This window comes from Heliangelus exortis, chromosome 14, assembly GCF_036169615.1.
Source record: "Heliangelus exortis chromosome 14, bHelExo1.hap1, whole genome shotgun sequence".
NCBI classification, from domain to species: domain Eukaryota; kingdom Metazoa; phylum Chordata; class Aves; order Apodiformes; family Trochilidae; genus Heliangelus; species Heliangelus exortis.
This window is the reverse complement of record NC_092435.1, coordinates 14,838,791-14,856,472: the sequence shown is the minus strand read 5'-3', so window position 1 is coordinate 14,856,472 and position 17,682 is coordinate 14,838,791. Positions and strand designations below refer to the sequence as shown.

Below are 17,682 nucleotides of genomic sequence, written 5' to 3'. Positions count from 1 at the left end.
CAAAGCAAAAAAAAACCAATGACAAAAGCTTCTGTGTTGTCTGTCAGGTTCCAGAGTGTTGCTTTTTAGTCAGATGACTCGCTTGCTGGATATTTTGGAAGACTATTGCATGTGGCGTGGATATGAGTACTGCAGACTTGATGGACAGACACCACATGAAGAAAGAGAGGTGAGAAAGTTGTTTATAAACAGGGAATGTCTTTGTTTTACACAGTAGATTATGAAGACATTATTGTTTACATATATATACACATAGCTACATCATTGTTTAAAGCAAAGCAAAAATTATAGACTTAAAAAAGGGTGCTAAGTGTGGTTTTTTTTTTTTCTAATAAAAGTCCACAGTGAAGTAGGTTTCACTAGTTCCTCAACTAAATGGCAAATGGAGATTTTTGTGGACTCAAATCTTTCCACTTGTGCAAACCTGCAGTTTCTTGCTTCTGTAAAAAAATTGGTTTTGGTGTGAAAACTCTGTAAATTTCAAAGAAACATCATTGAAAAGCCACCAACATATTTGAAGGTTATATGAAAACAGACCCTTTAATGGCACATTTGTTTTCTTTTAGGAAGCAATAGACACATTTAATGCTCCCAACAGCAGTAAATTCATTTTCATGCTGAGTACCAGAGCTGGAGGTCTTGGAATTAATTTGGCAACTGCTGATGTGGTTATTCTCTATGATTCAGATTGGAACCCTCAAGTAGATCTGCAGGCCATGGTGAGTTAACCCAATACACACTGATTTGTTAAAATGTTGTTCATGTGTTTTCAAAACTTCCCCTTTTTTATTTTTCTTTACTTTTTGTATTTAATTTTCACATTTTTCTTAATTTTGTAAGGAATTGAGTTAAAAGGGCATGAAGAGAATTGTGGAAGACAATGTAGAATTTTCTCTGTAAATATCTGTCTTAATTATTTCATAATAGAATAACATTTCCGTGTCAAAATACTGTATCAATGTTGTTTGTCTACAGAATTATGAATTGTTTGTCTAGAAGACAACAGTAAAGTTGTAGCAGAGGTCTGTTTCCAAAATAAACACAAAGAATTAAAAACCTGCAGCTTTATATTCCTCTATTTTGGGAATCTTATGTTTTTGCAGCCCAGCTACTTTTTGGATCAATGTACAATCATTTGGTGGTGAATAACCACCCTTATCTTTGTGTTGAACATACTATTATCTTTTCTTTCTGAATGCTGAATATCAAAAAATCAAATCTATTGTTTCTTATGGAATAAAAGTCACATGATCCTTGTATGATTGAGAGCATGGATATTTTTTCTGTGGTTCGTGTTTTGGTTTTGTGTGGTTTGTATTTCAAATGCCCTTAAAAAACATCAAATATTTACTGTGATTAACTCATCCTTTCCATATGCATACTGACTACCAATAGCAGACTGACTTCCTGGAAACTCAGTGATTTGTGAGTTTTAGTAGGACTTAATATTATGCAGGAGGATTTAAGATGGAACAACTTAAATGTTTTAAAGGACAGTCAGAAAATCATGGTACTGAGACCTCAAAGCCAGTCATTTATTTATTTTTTTTTTTAGTTTAAGAGGACAAAATACTGTTTTAATCTGTTTTCCAGAGAGAATAAACACCAGTTTTGTTACAGATAGGGCCTCATTTGCTGTGCACATGAGCTGCATGTTGATGCTCTCATGTAGCTCAGTACTGAAGCTGTGGCTGCATGGACTTTGTCCCTGCAATTAATAAGCTCAAGCCAGGGATGCCAAGGTTTTAGTACCCATGTCAAGTGAGAGAATCTGTTTGAAAGCAGTGCAGGTGTCTGTATATGTGTACTGTTGTATCTCCACTTCCCAGCTGCAGACATACACTCATTTATTGCTACAGAATAATCAATTTATTGCCACAGGATGACCCAAACTTAGAAGGTGTGATAGCCAGGTATCAACAAATATTACTTTACTGGTTGTATTTATTTCTGTATCCTTGAATAAGCAAGGAACCAAGAAATCTATGCTAGTTTCTGTCTGCTGTTTCTGCAAGCTAAGTGTCAATTGCTTGTGAGTTTTTGCTGCTGAACACTCATTGATTTGTGTTTGTCAGGATCGTGCTCATCGTATTGGTCAAAAGAAACCAGTCCGGGTGTTTCGCCTTATCACTGATAATACTGTTGAAGAGAGGATTGTAGAAAGAGCTGAAATAAAACTGAGACTGGACTCTATAGTTATACAACAAGGTATCAACTGCTTTATGTGTTTGTCTGCAACAGAACTGTTCAGTCGCTTGAAGTATGGGTTAAATAACTGTACAGATGTACAGTGTCTGAGGAAGCAGGCCTTGTGTATAGTACTAGCACACTGAATCAACCTAAGAAACTATAATGTATAAGTTATTCACTTGTTCAGCTGAAATTTTTGAAAAAATTCTGTATTAAGTAATGTGGGCATAGACTTACACTGACTTGAAATGAAAAAGTAAGTTACAGCTGAACAGATACTACTTCTGTTTTGTGATACCTTTTTTTCCTTCTTAACGTATGTTCCATGGCAGATAAAAATGATGGTATTTGTGTCCTTCTTGCCACATACACCTTTACTAAATGTTAAAACTGTGTTGTGTGTCTTTGTTTAGAAGCTCTTGGAAGAATAGTTTGTTAAAAACCTAAGGTCCTCAAGCCAAGTTTTGAAGTTGAATTTTGAAAACGTTGGCTACTAAAAAGGTTCAGGTCAGAATTTTGATGATATGTGAAGATATTAGGATAAATGAAATTTTGGGACAGAAATTAGAATTCTGTATAAACATTTGGAGATTTGGGTTGAAATCAATGGAGTGAGTGTTAAAAATATTAAGTACTACTTAATGGTTATTACAGAATATTCGGTGAATTTTCATCTCTAAGAATTCAATCTTGAAAGTTAAGCTAACTTAGTAAGAATAAGATCTTAAACATAAATTTTGGAATATCTGAATGTAAAATATTCTTGATCCAAAGTTGTTGGTTTCTTTATTTCCCCCAAAGTAGCTGATTTCTGTTTATTTTCAGCTCAAGTGAAATGCAGTTTTTTGTGTGTGGTTCTTCTGTTTTTCCTTCCTTGTGCCACCAGTGATCTAAAAAAGGTTTGCATAGACCTAGAGCTCTTTTATTATAACTTGCAACATGTTTCTCCTAATTTTAGGAAGGCTCATAGACCAACAGTCTAACAAACTGGCAAAAGATGAAATGCTGCAGATGATCCGTCACGGTGCCACACACGTGTTTGCCTCCAAAGACAGTGAGCTGACAGAGGAAGATATAACCACTATATTAGAAAGAGGTGAAAAAAAGGTTAGAGAACAATATTTGGTACAAAAATCTAAATGTGTCAAACAGTAAATAGATATGCACAAAATAAGCATTCATTCTGGTAATACAAATCAGTTTTTATGCCAAACTTTTACTGTTTGTAAATATTTTAAAGCTTATGGAGGTTTCAAAGGAGTAGAATTAGTGATTTATATTGCAACAGGAAGTTTAAAAATAATGGTATCTTAACCACTATTTATTTTGTGGACTTCTTAAAAGATGTAAATTTTATGCCATCAGTTCTAAGAGATAGAAAATCATAGAATCCTAGAATTGGCTGGGTTGGAAGGGACCTCAGAGCTCATCAAGTCCAACCCTTGATCCACTCCCCCCGTGGTTCCCAGCCCATGGCACTGAGTGCCACATCCAGGCTCTTTTGAAATATCTCCAGGGATGGAGAATCCACCCCTTCCCTGGGCAGCCCATTCCAATGCTTGATCACCCTCTCTGAAAAGAAATTCTTTCTAACATCTAACCTAAACCTCCCCTGGCACAACTTGAGACCTCTTGTGCCCTCTTGTCTTGTTGAAAGTCATCTGGGAAAAGAGCCCAACCCCCCCCTGGCTCCAACCTCCTTTCAGGGAGTTGTAGAGAGTGATGAGGTCTCCCCTGAGCCTCCTCTTCTCCAGCCTCAACACCCCCAGCTCCCTCAGCCTCTCTTCATCCAATTTTATGGATGCTTATTAGGGAATAGGTAGCTATGTGGAAAAGTGAACTATCAGCTCCAAAGAGTTGGGCATAAATTCCTTTAAATTTAAAAGTTAAAATATCAGTTGTAGGGCTACATCACAGCATAGTAAATTTAGTTTAATGGGAAGCCTTGGGCTCACATAGTTCAAAACTGAAAAGCAATATGTGTGTCTGTCATTACAAGGAAAATGTAACTAAAAGTTTAAAGCAGAAAAAGACATTGAGAATGTTTTAATAATGATAAAAGCTGGTGTTTTCTTCAGAAAAAATAGAACAGAATGAATGACCTTAAAAGTATAATCTTGTGTTTTTAGACAGCTGAAATGAATGAACGATTGCAAAAAATGGGGGAGAGCTCCTTGAGGAATTTCACTATGGACACAGAGATGAGCTTATACAACTTTGAAGGTGAAGACTACAGAGAAAAACAAAAGGTAATTTTTCTTAGTCTTCAAGATTTTAGTTTAGAGGTGGCAAGCCTTAAGGCCACACTAGAAATGTTATGGCTGCAAAGGTTATTCCAGAGAAGTAAGGAGCTGCTGAAAAATTCACATAGCTCTGCAGAAGCATCAAGATTATGAATTTTTGTTAAATTAGCTTTCAGCCCCACTGTTTTTCTTAATGGTAAAATCTGATAATATTACTCAAATGTTTTTGAAAACTACTCAAAATAGGATGTTGCACCCTACAGTACTGCTGCAGTCAATATGATTTTACTGCCACTTAACCAAGAGATAAAAACAGCCTGCAATGATTTTATATGTAGAACCTGGACTTAAGTCTTTTTTTGCAGTGAAGGTTTTAGTTACACACATTAATGTGAACTCTTTGTACAACAATTTACCTAATTATAGGAGGATAGTGCAAACAAATAGGTATTACTCAGAGTCCCACAGCATTACCTCTGTGTCTGTTTTGTATGGGATGTATAGTCAAAATATCCTGAAGGTCTTATTTGGAATCAGATATGTGAACTCTTATTTGTTATTTATGGAATGCATTTCTAGCTCAGGTGTCTTCTAAGTAGTGAAGAAGCATTTAGAAAAATAAAATAATTAATGAGAATGAAGTGAGGTGTGTGCCTATATACACAAGATTCTTTTTTGTGTGTTGATAATTTCATTACAAGAAGCCAGCTAAAAATTGCATAGTCCTGAATTATGCTTTTGTAAATTTAAATGCAGTAATTTAGTTAAGATTAATTTGCTGCTAATGCATTTTGTTTTGCTGCTGTTGTAGCCTCTGTAGAGCTATTTGGAGAAGTTACTTATTCATATCACAAAATGCTGTAGAATTCAGAACCTTACTCAGGTGTCTGAAGTAAATAGAATAATGTAAAAGGATTAATCTGTGCCACTTGCCTTACATGTCCATTATCTTCTGTGTATATATGTGTTTTCTAATTTTAAGCTCTGTTCTAGTATCCAAATAGTTGAGCACAGCTGTTAGATTTGCTGTGCAAAAATATGTTCCCATTTTACAGTGCCACTATAGTGATTATTTTTGCAACTTTAGAAAAGCAGACCATTTACTTTAATATCTTTTTATTCTATTCTGTCTGTAGCTGAGCATGATGGAATGGATCGAGCCCCCAAAAAGAGAACGCAAAGCTAATTATGCAGTTGATGCCTATTTCAGAGAAGCCCTACGTGTTAGTGAACCCAAAGTCCCAAAGGTAACAAGTTGACAAATCTAGAGGTTTGGTTTTTTTAATATTGTTCATTTACCCTTCTCCTCTCCTGTGTTGCATCCCCTCCCTAACCCTAATCTGGTAATAAAATGAATGTATTTGCAAAGTGGTGGCTACTGCTGCTGTATTGTGGCAGTTTTATTGCACAGAAACCAAGCTTATGTAATGTTGTTGTCTGTGTTTTTGAAGGCTCCACGACCTCCAAAGCAACCCAATATTCAGGATTTCCAGTTTTTCCCCCCACGATTATTTGAACTTCTGGAAAAAGAAATCCTGTATTATCGTAAGACTATAGGATATAAGGTGATGCTTTTTTTCCTCTTCAAAATTGTGAAATGTCTTTGTATTCCTCTTTGCAGATTTATTGCAACCCTGACAATAGCTAAATTAAGTAAATGAGACTGCAACTTGAAAATACATCATTCAGTTCTCACTTTTGTAAAGTGCTTCTCATTAAATGAATTAAAACCTCTTTTCTTGTTTCTCTGCCACTGCAGAAAAGAAAAAGGAATCTGTAATTCCTTCATTAAAAATTTTATATCTGTAGCTTTGTGTTTTGTGAGGGGTTCCTAACAATAAAATAGAGTACAAAAAATGTAGTTGCTCTAAGGTGAGGAAATAATTTATGGCTAGTATAGGATTACCTTCCAGGGTATGATTTTTTTTGTTATAGTTTTTGCATATCTTGTGCAGAAAGTAACCTAAGGTTCAATATTTTGAAGTTGATTTCATGTTATGCTGGGAAGCAAAGTGAGATCAACTTCCCTTATGTTTTGTGGGATGTAAAACATTTAAAGGAGTGGAGAAGTCTGGATGTATTACTCCTGCAGAAAGAAAACTAGACAACAGGCTTATCTTTTTTTTTTTTTTTATTTTTTTTATTAACCTGCTAAGCCTTAGCCAAAATTCTTCCTTTTCCCTGCTGACATTACTGGAAAAGCAGTGGAATTCTGTTTTGTTGCTGAATTTCATTACTTGTGCCAGTATTGGCTGAGTAAATCAAATGGATCCCCTGCTTCCAGACATGTAAGTTACTTTTAAAAGCCTCATGTTTCATGGCAGGTTGCAGCAAGAAGAAACCACACATAAAATGTGTTGGAGAACATAAACCTGTCATACAAAGCAAAAGATAGGATATTGGTGTTGCAAAAGCATAGAATTAATATTAGCAAAATTTATTTGTACCAGATAGCAGAAGGCACCTTAGAATCTGGTTTAAAGCAAGAAGAATTATATGTGGATGGGAGGATGGAGTGAAGATTACAGTTAAAGGAAGTGTAATTATCTTAGGGAAAGAAATTAATTAATGCTCCAACAAATAAGGATGAGAGAATTACTAATGTGGACAATGTGTGTTTAAAAAAAGAGGTGTTTCAGTCCTGCCAATGAATCCCAGCAGACTGGAGAGATTGAAGATGGATACTTATTAACTTAAAATCTTAGTATGACTGTTTACTGGTGGTGAAAGTTATAAATATGCATAAGCTTGTTCTGATTTGAAATAGAAGTATAGTTTCCCATCTGAAGGGAGTTTATCATTAAAACTGAAGATTGCCATAAACAGTATCAGAAGGTATCAGATAGAGACCAAGCTTTATAAACCACCAAAACCTGGAATATTTCTGGGCTAGATATTAAAACCAGCTCTTAACTTGCTTTGCTTTTTGCTGCAGAAATATATAAGGTTTACAAAATCTTTGCTGTGCACTGGTTCCTGACTTTTTGCCATTGTGTGGTGTGGAATTGGAATGCACAGTTTAAGGTCACAAATATGAAGTTGGTGTCAGTGTGGAGAGGCACAGAAAGGTTGTGGCCTGTTTCCATAATGCTGTGTCTGGTCTGTGTCCATAGCTTTATAGTAAACCTGGATGAACTTAGTGTTTCACATTAGTTATAAAATTTTGTATCTTGGGTGTAAGAGAGCAGATCCTCAGCTAATGAGAAGTGTGACAGCTTGCACCAGGTGAGGCTCTGCCTCAAGTCATTGTGGGTGGGTACAGGGCATCAGAAAATGATAACACACAGTTAACAAAACCTAGCTTTATTTTTGGGATGAGGGGTTTAAGCAATAAGATTGGAATCTAGGTAAAACATATCTGGTAACTGTTGTACAACCCAGTGCTTTAATATCTAATTGTTGGAAAAAATGTATTTTACCATTTAAATGTATTCACTGAACTTAAAAAGTGAATAGGAGCCTTTTGTTATTTATAGCTGAAGATAAACTTGAGAATAAGAACTTGTGACACAAGAAGGAATTAGCATAGATAAATGAATTTTTAACACATCAATTTGTCTTGGAGAATAGTGTTTTCATTTCTGCAAGTTTTGTAGATAATATTCTGGTAGTTATTTTTTTTTTATTCTGGTTTGGTTTCTTCAGGTTGGCCAAAGTGCAGGGTGATGGGTTGGTGGCTTTTTTTTTTTTTGCTTTTGTTTGTTGGCTTGTTTTTTAAGTGTTTGGGTTTTTTTGCTTTTTCTTTCCTTTGTTTGTTGTTGTTGTGTGGATTTGTATTTTTTATTTTGTGACAACAAATGCATAGTGGGTGTGGACTGTATCAGTCCTGTGAGATCTAACATGTGCTTATAAATTTTAAACCTAGGTTGATTATAAAGTGTAAAGTCTCTTAAACAACATTGCTGTGCCACTGCTTACTGATACCCCTGATTCCAGGTTCCCAGGAATCCTGATCTCCCAAATGCAGCTCAGGTACAAAAAGAGGAACAGAAAAAGATAGATGAGTCTATGCCTCTGAATACTGAGGAAACTGAAGAGAAGGAAAAGCTTCTGACACAGGTAAAATAACATGAGTATTTAGTCATATATTTTTTTACTAATATGGAATATAAATGCTAATAATAAGAAAAGCACAGAAAAGCTACACAGGTGTTTTTAGAAAGAAGAAAATGCAACATGTAATGACTTTGCTTGCTTTTGCTTTGAGGGACCTTTCCTGTCCTTAAACAAAATTGTCTTAATCACCTACTATTTCCTTAAATGGCTGAAGTGTTTCTGAGGCAAGGACTTGTACAGTAGATGCACTTCCCAGCAGTGCATGCAGAAATCAGTCAGTGGGCTTCTCATATATGCATCTACCTTGCATATTCCTTTTATTTTTTTAAATCAAAAATTGAAGAGGACAAGCGTCTGCCAACACACATGGTATTTACATGGGTGTGTAAGACATTACATCACATACATTAATTTTGTCCCAGTTGGGTTGTTAAGTGTGTTCCTATTATACTGGGACTGCATGCCTGTCACTGGCCAGTTTCTTGACTTCTTGGTTTTTTCTGCTAATTAGGCTTATTAAAAGCTAATTGTGTCTCAAAGTTGGTGGTTTTGGTTCAGAAAATTTTCTGTAAAAGAATTGGATGTAGGGAACCTTGAAGTTTGCATGGTCTCAATTTGACTATTAATTTCATCTGTTTATAGCAGAGGAAATATTTAAGCTGGTCCTGACATGCATGTCAGTGTTGTTAATGATTAAAAAGAACTATTTGTATTGTGCATATTGGACTCTGTAAAGATGCTATCTAATTGTGCAGTGAGCTTATTCAGCTGGAGAACTGGCAGAGTTCCTTATAAATGTGTTTGTGATGAAAGAAGCTCAATGCACTGCAAATTGCTGTTCAGGCATGTGATTTTCTTCTTTGTTCTTGAGCTTTTCTCCTTTCCCTGTCTTTAAATTGTAATGTCTCATTTGTGGATGATGTTTTTGTGTATTGAATCTGACTTAGCTACTGTTCAGTTGTGAATCCATTTCTTCAGTACATAACATTTTCTGTTTGACAGTGCTATAGAGTTTCCATCTGATTGCATCTTTTCGGACTAGAGATGAGTTCTTGACATTCTTATGCTTTCATTCCAACTGTTTCTCTGGTTTCTCTGGTTTGTGAATGTCCAAAGTAGGAGCTTTTGCTTTAGATACTTGCACAACTCTTAAGAATTTGTAATGACACTTACATTGGTTCCCCCAGTGCTCCTAAGTCATTCGTTGCTTTTGTCTGCAGAAGGGGGACTTAAATAAAAAAAAACTGTAATTTTGAACTTGTTTCTTTGGAGAAATGTAAAAAGTTTAAAAAGAAAGTAGAGCAAGAAGCTCTCTGAAACATGTGGAGTCATATAGAAAAATAACTATTTAGACTTCTAATGATCCAGTAATAAAACCTGGATAATACAATTCCATGGAACTCCTGGAAGACTATTAACCACTGTAATGACATTGCAGAGGCATTGCCACTTGGCACAGACAATTCAGAGATAAGGCAAAATTTTGCAAAATATTTTCATTCTACCCAGTAATACCTTCTTGATCTCTTGCTACTTACAGGGCTTCACAAACTGGAATAAAAGAGATTTTAACCAGTTTATTAAGGCTAATGAGAAATATGGTCGTGACGATATCGACAATATTGCCCGTGAGGTGGAGGGGAAGTCACCTGAAGAGGTCATTGAGTATTCAGGTTTGTGATGGTTTGGAATGTATTTCTTAATCGTGTGGTGGTTGCTACATGTTCTTTCAAAATCACAGGATGTAGAATTTGGATGTGTATAAGAAGATTTTTTTTAAAGTGTGAGATGGTTCTTTTCAGAAGACATAATTCTGTTAAGAAGGTTGAATTTGCAGTGTATAAAATATCCCTTCAGCTGCCTTTATGCCTGCCTAGTCCAAATTCAGGACTTGGCATGGTTAATTTACATTGACCAAACAGTCTTGTGGTCTCATGAAGTTGCCTTACATTGGCAGTGTGGTTTTTTATGCTGTCACTATGCTGTCTTTTGTATTTACACAGTGTTTTCAAATTTGTATTCTTTCTCTTTCATCTTCGGATTTAATTTTACTTAACACCTCCCTAAATTTTAACTTTGTAGTATTCTTTCAATACCTTTTCCCTTCAAAGTGTTGAGTTTATTTTGAGTTGGCTGAAGATGCCACTGGAGAAGTTAGAGATTACTGGTTTTCATAACAGACAAACTAATCTCTTAGAGGTAGCTATTGAAGACTGAAATATGAATGTTTCCCAGCTTGACTAGAAGCTCAGGCTTCCTTCCCCATTGTTATGAAAAGCTATACCTTAAAGTAATTTTTTTTTCAGTTTTACATGACTACAATTAATGACATTGGAAGTCAGGAAACATTTTCTTATAATTAACTTCTAAAGATATTGAATAAAGGATCTGTGCAAGTTTGTTTCTTGGCTAGCATAATGAAAAGTATTAGCAAATCTTTTTCATGCAAACACAAGCTCTCACTTCTTGGTTTTTTTTTGTGTGTGCTGGAGTGCTTCAGTGCTGGGTAAAGTAGCAGAGAAAAAAAATTTTTTTTTTTGTTACAAATTATTATGTTTTGCATTTTTAGCTGTTTTCTGGGAACGCTGTAATGAACTCCAGGACATTGAGAGGATCATGGCTCAAATAGAAAGAGGAGAGGCAAGAATTCAGCGGAGGATCAGTATCAAGAAGGCCCTTGATGCCAAAGTAATCATTGCAGATTTTTTGTTTTCTGCAGCTGACTTCTACATTCCCTTGGAAAAGGAGTAGTTGGGGTTGGGAAGTCTGTGTTTTTGTTTAGAATATAAGTTATACTGTGTACCAGTAATCTACACTGCTATGTAATAGATCCTTGACCTTAAATTACCTATTTAATTTTATTTCTGTTTTGCATGCAGATTGCAAGGTATAAAGCACCTTTTCACCAGCTGCGTATTCAGTATGGAACAAACAAAGGGAAGAATTACACAGAAGAGGAGGACAGGTTTTTGATTTGCATGTTGCACAAGATGGGCTTTGACAAGGAAAATGTTTATGAGGAGCTAAGGCAGTGTGTGCGCAATGCCCCTCAGTTCAGATTTGACTGGTTTATCAAGTCTAGAACTGCAATGGTAGGTATCAGTTGCATGGCCCAAGTCATTATATGAAGCATCTTGTTTCTGTTTCTCAGCACCAGAATCTGGATTTGTGCCAGAATATTGGAATCTTTCAGCACAAAAACAAGTGCTGAAAGAATGGCATTTTATCTCGTTTCCAGTTTTTAATATAATATGCTTTCCTTTTAGTACAGCAGGTAGCACACCTGAAACAAACAGATTAGAAAACCTGCCAAGCTGAAGTCCCATGTTACCCAAAGGGATTAATGCAGATGTAGTGTCTCCTTACCAAGTTGCTTGTTACTTTTACTACACACTGAAATTTTAACCAAAAGATGTCTCTACAAATATGACAAATTCTGCTTTTCAGAATTGTTGAACAATATTGAAGGCTAAAACATCTGAATTATATACTGGAAGAAAAAAGAGCTTTTCTAATGTTGGTTCTTAATTTCTAAACACATGAGGAAATTTAGTGATTCATGGAAGAGTTAATCATTGAGGCAACTGGTTTAAAATGAACTTTGTAGTTGTAAATAAGTATTATCACATGCAAGTGCTTACATTTTTTCATTCTGCTATTCTGAAGATTTTCCTCATACTTGTAGAGTATAAGTTTGATAGCAAGTAGGCTATTACTCTGAATTTTAGCCATAGCTTTTGTCCTCTCTTTTGTCTGAAGAGCCAGGGCCATTTTTTTATTTATTACAAAGTGGGAAGTGATAATACTAACAGAAGCTTTGGTGGCTGCAAATAAGGTATGTAGGTACCAGCCTCAGAATACAGGACTTATGATAAAAAGATGTTGGACCTGCCCTGAATTTTTGGTCAGATCTTTCCCTATTCAGTTCCTTTTCTTATGAGAAGAATTTAATAGTCTTTGCACCTTATATAAGAAATGTGTATTTTCATATGGATGCATTTATATGGGAAAAATATACTTTCAATTTTTTTTTACCAAAAATAACCTTAATCACTTGCCAAGAAATGAGAGCTGGAGCATTTTTTTCACTGAATACAAAACCATACTGGTCATGGCTGATACAAAAGACTGACAGACATTGTCCCTTCTATAGTTGTCATAGATTGTGCCCATTGTCTGGTAAGCAAATTTCTAGTTAAATGCTGTGCTGCAGTCATGCAAGTTAAGTAATTTCATATCCAAATCTGGATTTTCAGTAGTTCAGTCTACCAACTGCAGAACCACTGTGTGTTATTGCTTATTGTCCTCATTTCCTGGCCTCAGGATTTGTTTATAAAATGTTCTTTCAGAGTTCTGGTTACTAAACTAGGAATGAATGAAACATAAGATGTTTAAAATGTGTATTTGAACAGGTGGGAATATTTGCTTTTCCCAGTGCTACTTATAATTATGCCATACAGTTTCAAATGGATATTTCAGCACTGAAAGTGTTTCTGGATAGTACAGCAGTTATGCCTTAATTACAAAGAATTACAAGCTTTACTTGCTAAAATGTCTGTTTGAAGAAACTCTGGATTTGAAAATTATGTCCATAAAGAGAAAAAGCTCCAATATTTGTCTGTTGCAAAGTTCCCTTAAGCTCTCTGTCTTTTAATATTTTTTTTAGTTTTTCTGCTATTACACAGCTGAAAAATAATTGTATGAAAATACAAAGCTAAAGTAATATTTAACCTTCAATTTGCTTTTAGTTTTCTGAAATATTTTAAATTGTAATGATGGGCATGGTTTAGTAGTGTATAACTGCCAATTACTGGTATGTTTTATATACTGAAATATCCAGACATCTGTGGAAATACTGATTTCTAGGAGTGCATTTTCCACTAGCTTGGTAATTGTAATGAAGAAATATGCTGGAAAGTCACTTGATACCAGGAATAACAAACCAAGTCCCAATAGAAATCTTTCTAGAGGGGTAGATAGCAACATTCAGTGAAAATGGATAAAACTTCTTGGAATACTGAAATTCAAATGTGATCTCAAAATTACTCTGTATTAAATTCCAACTGATATGATACAAGATAGGGCAGTATAGTTCTGAAGAGGACCTACAAGGCTCTCTGAGAAAGCTGTGTGTTCTACTAACCACTAGATGTCTCTTGAATTCCACAGAAATAGCTAATTTATCTTCCATCTTTTTATTTCTGTCTCCTTTCCTTCCAAAGATTCCTCTCTGGAAAACAAAAATTCTGCTTAATTTATTTATTCCAAACCAGGTTTTCCTAAATATAAATTTTCAAAGAGATTGAGAGTGCCTAAAGTTGTAATGTTTGTATTATTATTTTTTTAACTAGGCTAAGAGGTTTAAATTTTTAAGATCAGTTGTTACTGTTTTTTATTTCTGTCATGCAGGATGAATGCAAAATACTGTGGCAGTAGTGAATCATGTGTCTGTTTTCTGAAGTCATAAATTATGCATTTTCTCTTTTACCTTTCTGCACACCCTGCCCAGTATAAAACAAGTGACTTCTTTGTAAATACAGGAATATACAGGCCTGTTGACAGAGCTTAGGACCACTCTCACTCCCAAGTCAGCATCTCTGCCTTCAGTCATGCAGAAGGTGATGGTTCAGTGCTCCCATTTTATTTATTGCAATACCAGTCTTTATAGCTATGAAGGAGTGAGCAAAGTATGTCTTACCTCTTTCCATCCTAAAGAGAGAAATACCAGGCTGCTGAATAAAATCTGGTCTGTAAATGTGCAAGGCATTTTAAACTCTGTTTAAAGTGGTTTTTATTGTAATAGAATGGAATGGATCAGCCCATATTGAAATTTCAATAGCTCAATGCAGGATTTATCATGCAGATGCTTTCTGAGGCCATTCTGTTCACAGAGTTGTTCTGGAGTAGTACTTCATTTGGAAGGTCTAACCATGAACTTGCAGACTATAATGAATGTCCATATCTATGCAAGCATTTTTCTCTGGGAAAGAGGAAAATTCTTTTTTTTACTGCCTTTAGCAAATAGGTTTGGGTAATTTCTTAGTCCTTTCTGATTCATTGCTTGTCTTGATTTTAACACAAACCAGCTTCTTGTGTGCTAGAAGAAATCCAGCACATTGTTCTATGGAGCAGCTTGTCATCAGTCTTTACCTGCAGCTCCTAAGTCTTTGAAGGCAATATACACAAATTTAAATGATGTAAAGGGCTTCTGACATAGTGACAATTATCTTTTTATCATCTCTATTATTCTGTAGAGTGTAAGTTTTTTGGACAGAGGCTCTTTTATTCTGTATTTTGGGAAACAACGTATGTTGCACCCAACTGGCTTGCACTCAACTTTTCTCAGACTTGTTGCTTTTTTTTAATCTAAAAACTGTTGTGTGGCTGGAATTTGAGGGGTTTTATTGGTTGAAGTGAGAATATTTTAGTACCAGCAGGACCATCACATTCCAGGGCACAAGCATGGTGTCCTGATTTATGGTAAAGCCTCTACAGGGGAGTGTGAGAAGTTTGAGATGGATGTGGTAGAAATGACTTTGAGAATACTCTGTTTGCAAAACCACATGCATGAGACTGGAGTGTTTCCAGTAGAGTGGGGAGTTGTAAATAAAAATGTTCAGATGAATTGGTTTATTTGGTGGTAAAAATGAATGTGGTGGCAGGATTCTCTGTGTCCATTCTGAACTTCAGCTTTCACCCAAGGCCATGGAGCACCCTTTGTAGAGGAATCTGTGCTAACTGTAGACCTTACAGGATGTGGGGAAGCTTGAAGATATTAACATCTCAAAGATGAGTCCTGTGCTTGCTGGCTTCAGAATGTTCAGAGTCAAGAAAACATGCAGGCTGCATCCTTTTCCTTCACATAACATGGTGGCTGAAGCAATATACAGGTTACAGATGCTGAGAAAATAGAGACTAATTCCTGGGCCAAAAGGTCACCTGTTCACTTCTTGGCCAACAGACCAGTTGTAGATTAAGGTTTATGCTACCAGGTAGTTCTGGGATAGCTTGTGGTTCAAAAATGGCTTCCTTGAATTTAATAGAGAGAGGACATAATTCCCCAGCTTTTTTTTTCCTCAAAGGAAAGCATCATGCTTTGAGCTGGAAAGAAAAGCCAATGGAATGACTGTTCTCAAAGTACACAAAGCACACTGAGTAATTATAATCAAAACCAAAATGTATGTATTTGGTTAGAGGTCTTTATTTTTTTTGAGATGAGGCAGAAGAAACTGTCCAGTCAAATGGGTTCTGTTATTGGAGCCAGCTGTTCCTAACTGCAACAGCAATAGTCTGACTTGTATTGGAAACAGTTTTTAATGTATAAATGACTTTTTCTGGTATTTAATCATGATCACGTTCATATGGCTTGGAAGCCTTCATCCTAAAATCACTTAGGGTTGAATATTGAAGCTGAATATTTCAGTAAATCTCTCACTGTTTATAAAGAGGGTTACACTATGGTAAAAACAGATGAACAGTAACTAAGATAATCTTAATTAGTCCAGTAATTAATATTAAATGTTTTTGGAAAACCTAAGCATGGAATTCAAGAATTTTGAACATTTATGTAAATAAGAGAATTTGTATCATTTATTTAGATAATTTTGATGTTTTCTGTTTCCTTAGGAGTTCCAGAGACGGTGCAATACTCTCATATCATTAATAGAAAAAGAAAATATGGAAATTGAGGAAAAAGAAAGAGCTGAAAAGAAGAAAAGAGGAGCAAAAGTTACAGCAGTATGTTTAGCAGCACTTACTTTACTTCTAGTGGGGCAGGATTCAATTTTATTTTGTTAGAAAATGGAAAAGAATTATAGGCACTTGCTGGCTTAGCATAAACCATTAGTTGAGAGAGAATAAATTGAAATATTTGTCTAGTTACAGCTGTCCTAGCTTTTACATAGGTATTCCCACTTCATAGCATTCTGGGGCTCTTTTGGGGGGGAAGAAGTCTTTTGTTTAAGTAGGGGAGGAAGACTCTTGTTAAGAAAACAAAGCACAACCCTCTTTCTGCCTACATATTTACATGATACCTTTGTTTAAATTTAATCTTAGATTGTTATTCCTCCCCTACATTGTAGTTCCTGGAAGAAGGAATGATAAGAAGTGCTTCTTTTATTTTGAAGAGTTGTCATCTTTAGAACAGAATTGTATATAAGTCAAGGTCCTGATCTTTTTCATCCAATTCATGGTATGTTTGGTACCTGTACCACTGAGATAGTGAGTTGAGTTCAAGAGAATATAAAGAGTAGCAGTATTAAGAGTCTAAATCTGGGATTTTTGTTTGGCTTTCCATTGTGTCCTGCAAAATCAAACTGAAATATATGTTAGGGTCACTTATTTTCTTTTTAAGTCCTACTTAAAATTATTTTTTAAAAATAATTACAACCTTTTGTTGAATTTCACATTTTTTTCCCCCTTTTTAGTCACAGAAGAGAAAAGCAGATTTGGCTGCTGAGAACTCTGGAAAAAAAGATGCTAAGAAAGTGAAGTCATGAACCTGAAAACTGAACGCTAAGTGTAGAACTGCCACTTTCTTCTCACCATCTACAAGTATTAATTGCCAACTTATTTGTATTCATGGTACTGTCCCCCAAATACCATGGTTTAATTTTGCAGATTTTGTATACTTTACAATGTCTTTCTTTACCTGAAATGTGTAGCTTTATATCTTATGCATTCCAGTATTTTTGTGTATTGTATTTCGTGAGTTTCATGTCTTTGGCAAAATTCACTCAGTCCTTGTTTTTTTGAAGCTTGTGCTGAGGTTTTAGCTTTTGTATGTTTTATATGCTGCTGCTTTGAAAGAAAACTTAGATTCTATAGCTGTATTATTGTTGTTTCATATTTTAAATTTATATGGCTGTTGGAAAATAAACTGACTTAATTATTTGAAGAGAAATATACTTCACCTTTGTTTCCCCTACACTCTCCCCCTTTTTGCATAGCTACAGCTAGAGTGAAAGTTAAGGTTTGTATAATTGTGCCTTCATCATTGATCAGATTTTTGTTTTCAGAGGAGTACTAAGATAGGATCAGGAGCATGACAGAACAAAAAAAATCTAATTAGACTGACATCCTTACTTGCTGTCAGCAGTAAATTGACATTTTTCTCTGAAGTGTTCAGAAGGAAAGCCAGCAAGTACTTACACTTTTTTCTTTTTTATCACTGATTTCTGATGAGCTTCATACA

At 35.3% G+C, this 17,682-nt stretch overlaps 1 protein-coding gene across 1 annotated transcript in view; it reads left to right on the top strand.

Moving 5' to 3' along the window:
* SMARCA1 (SNF2 related chromatin remodeling ATPase 1) overlaps window positions 1-17,391 on the top strand; it is a 28,947-nt gene extending 11,556 nt beyond the window's left edge. The window contains exons 12-24 of the mRNA XM_071757470.1: window positions 48-169; window positions 567-719; window positions 2,076-2,208; window positions 3,149-3,297; window positions 4,320-4,439; window positions 5,570-5,680; window positions 5,885-5,998; window positions 8,370-8,492; window positions 10,030-10,162; window positions 11,059-11,177; window positions 11,369-11,581; window positions 16,116-16,226; window positions 16,916-17,391. Coding sequence (XP_071613571.1) covers window positions 48-169; window positions 567-719; window positions 2,076-2,208; window positions 3,149-3,297; window positions 4,320-4,439; window positions 5,570-5,680; window positions 5,885-5,998; window positions 8,370-8,492; window positions 10,030-10,162; window positions 11,059-11,177; window positions 11,369-11,581; window positions 16,116-16,226; window positions 16,916-16,987 — 1,673 coding nt within the window. The 3' untranslated portion in view covers window positions 16,988-17,391. The remainder of the gene's footprint in view (window positions 1-47; window positions 170-566; window positions 720-2,075; window positions 2,209-3,148; window positions 3,298-4,319; window positions 4,440-5,569; window positions 5,681-5,884; window positions 5,999-8,369; window positions 8,493-10,029; window positions 10,163-11,058; window positions 11,178-11,368; window positions 11,582-16,115; window positions 16,227-16,915) is intronic.
* Window positions 17,392-17,682: the final 291 nt, after the last annotated feature.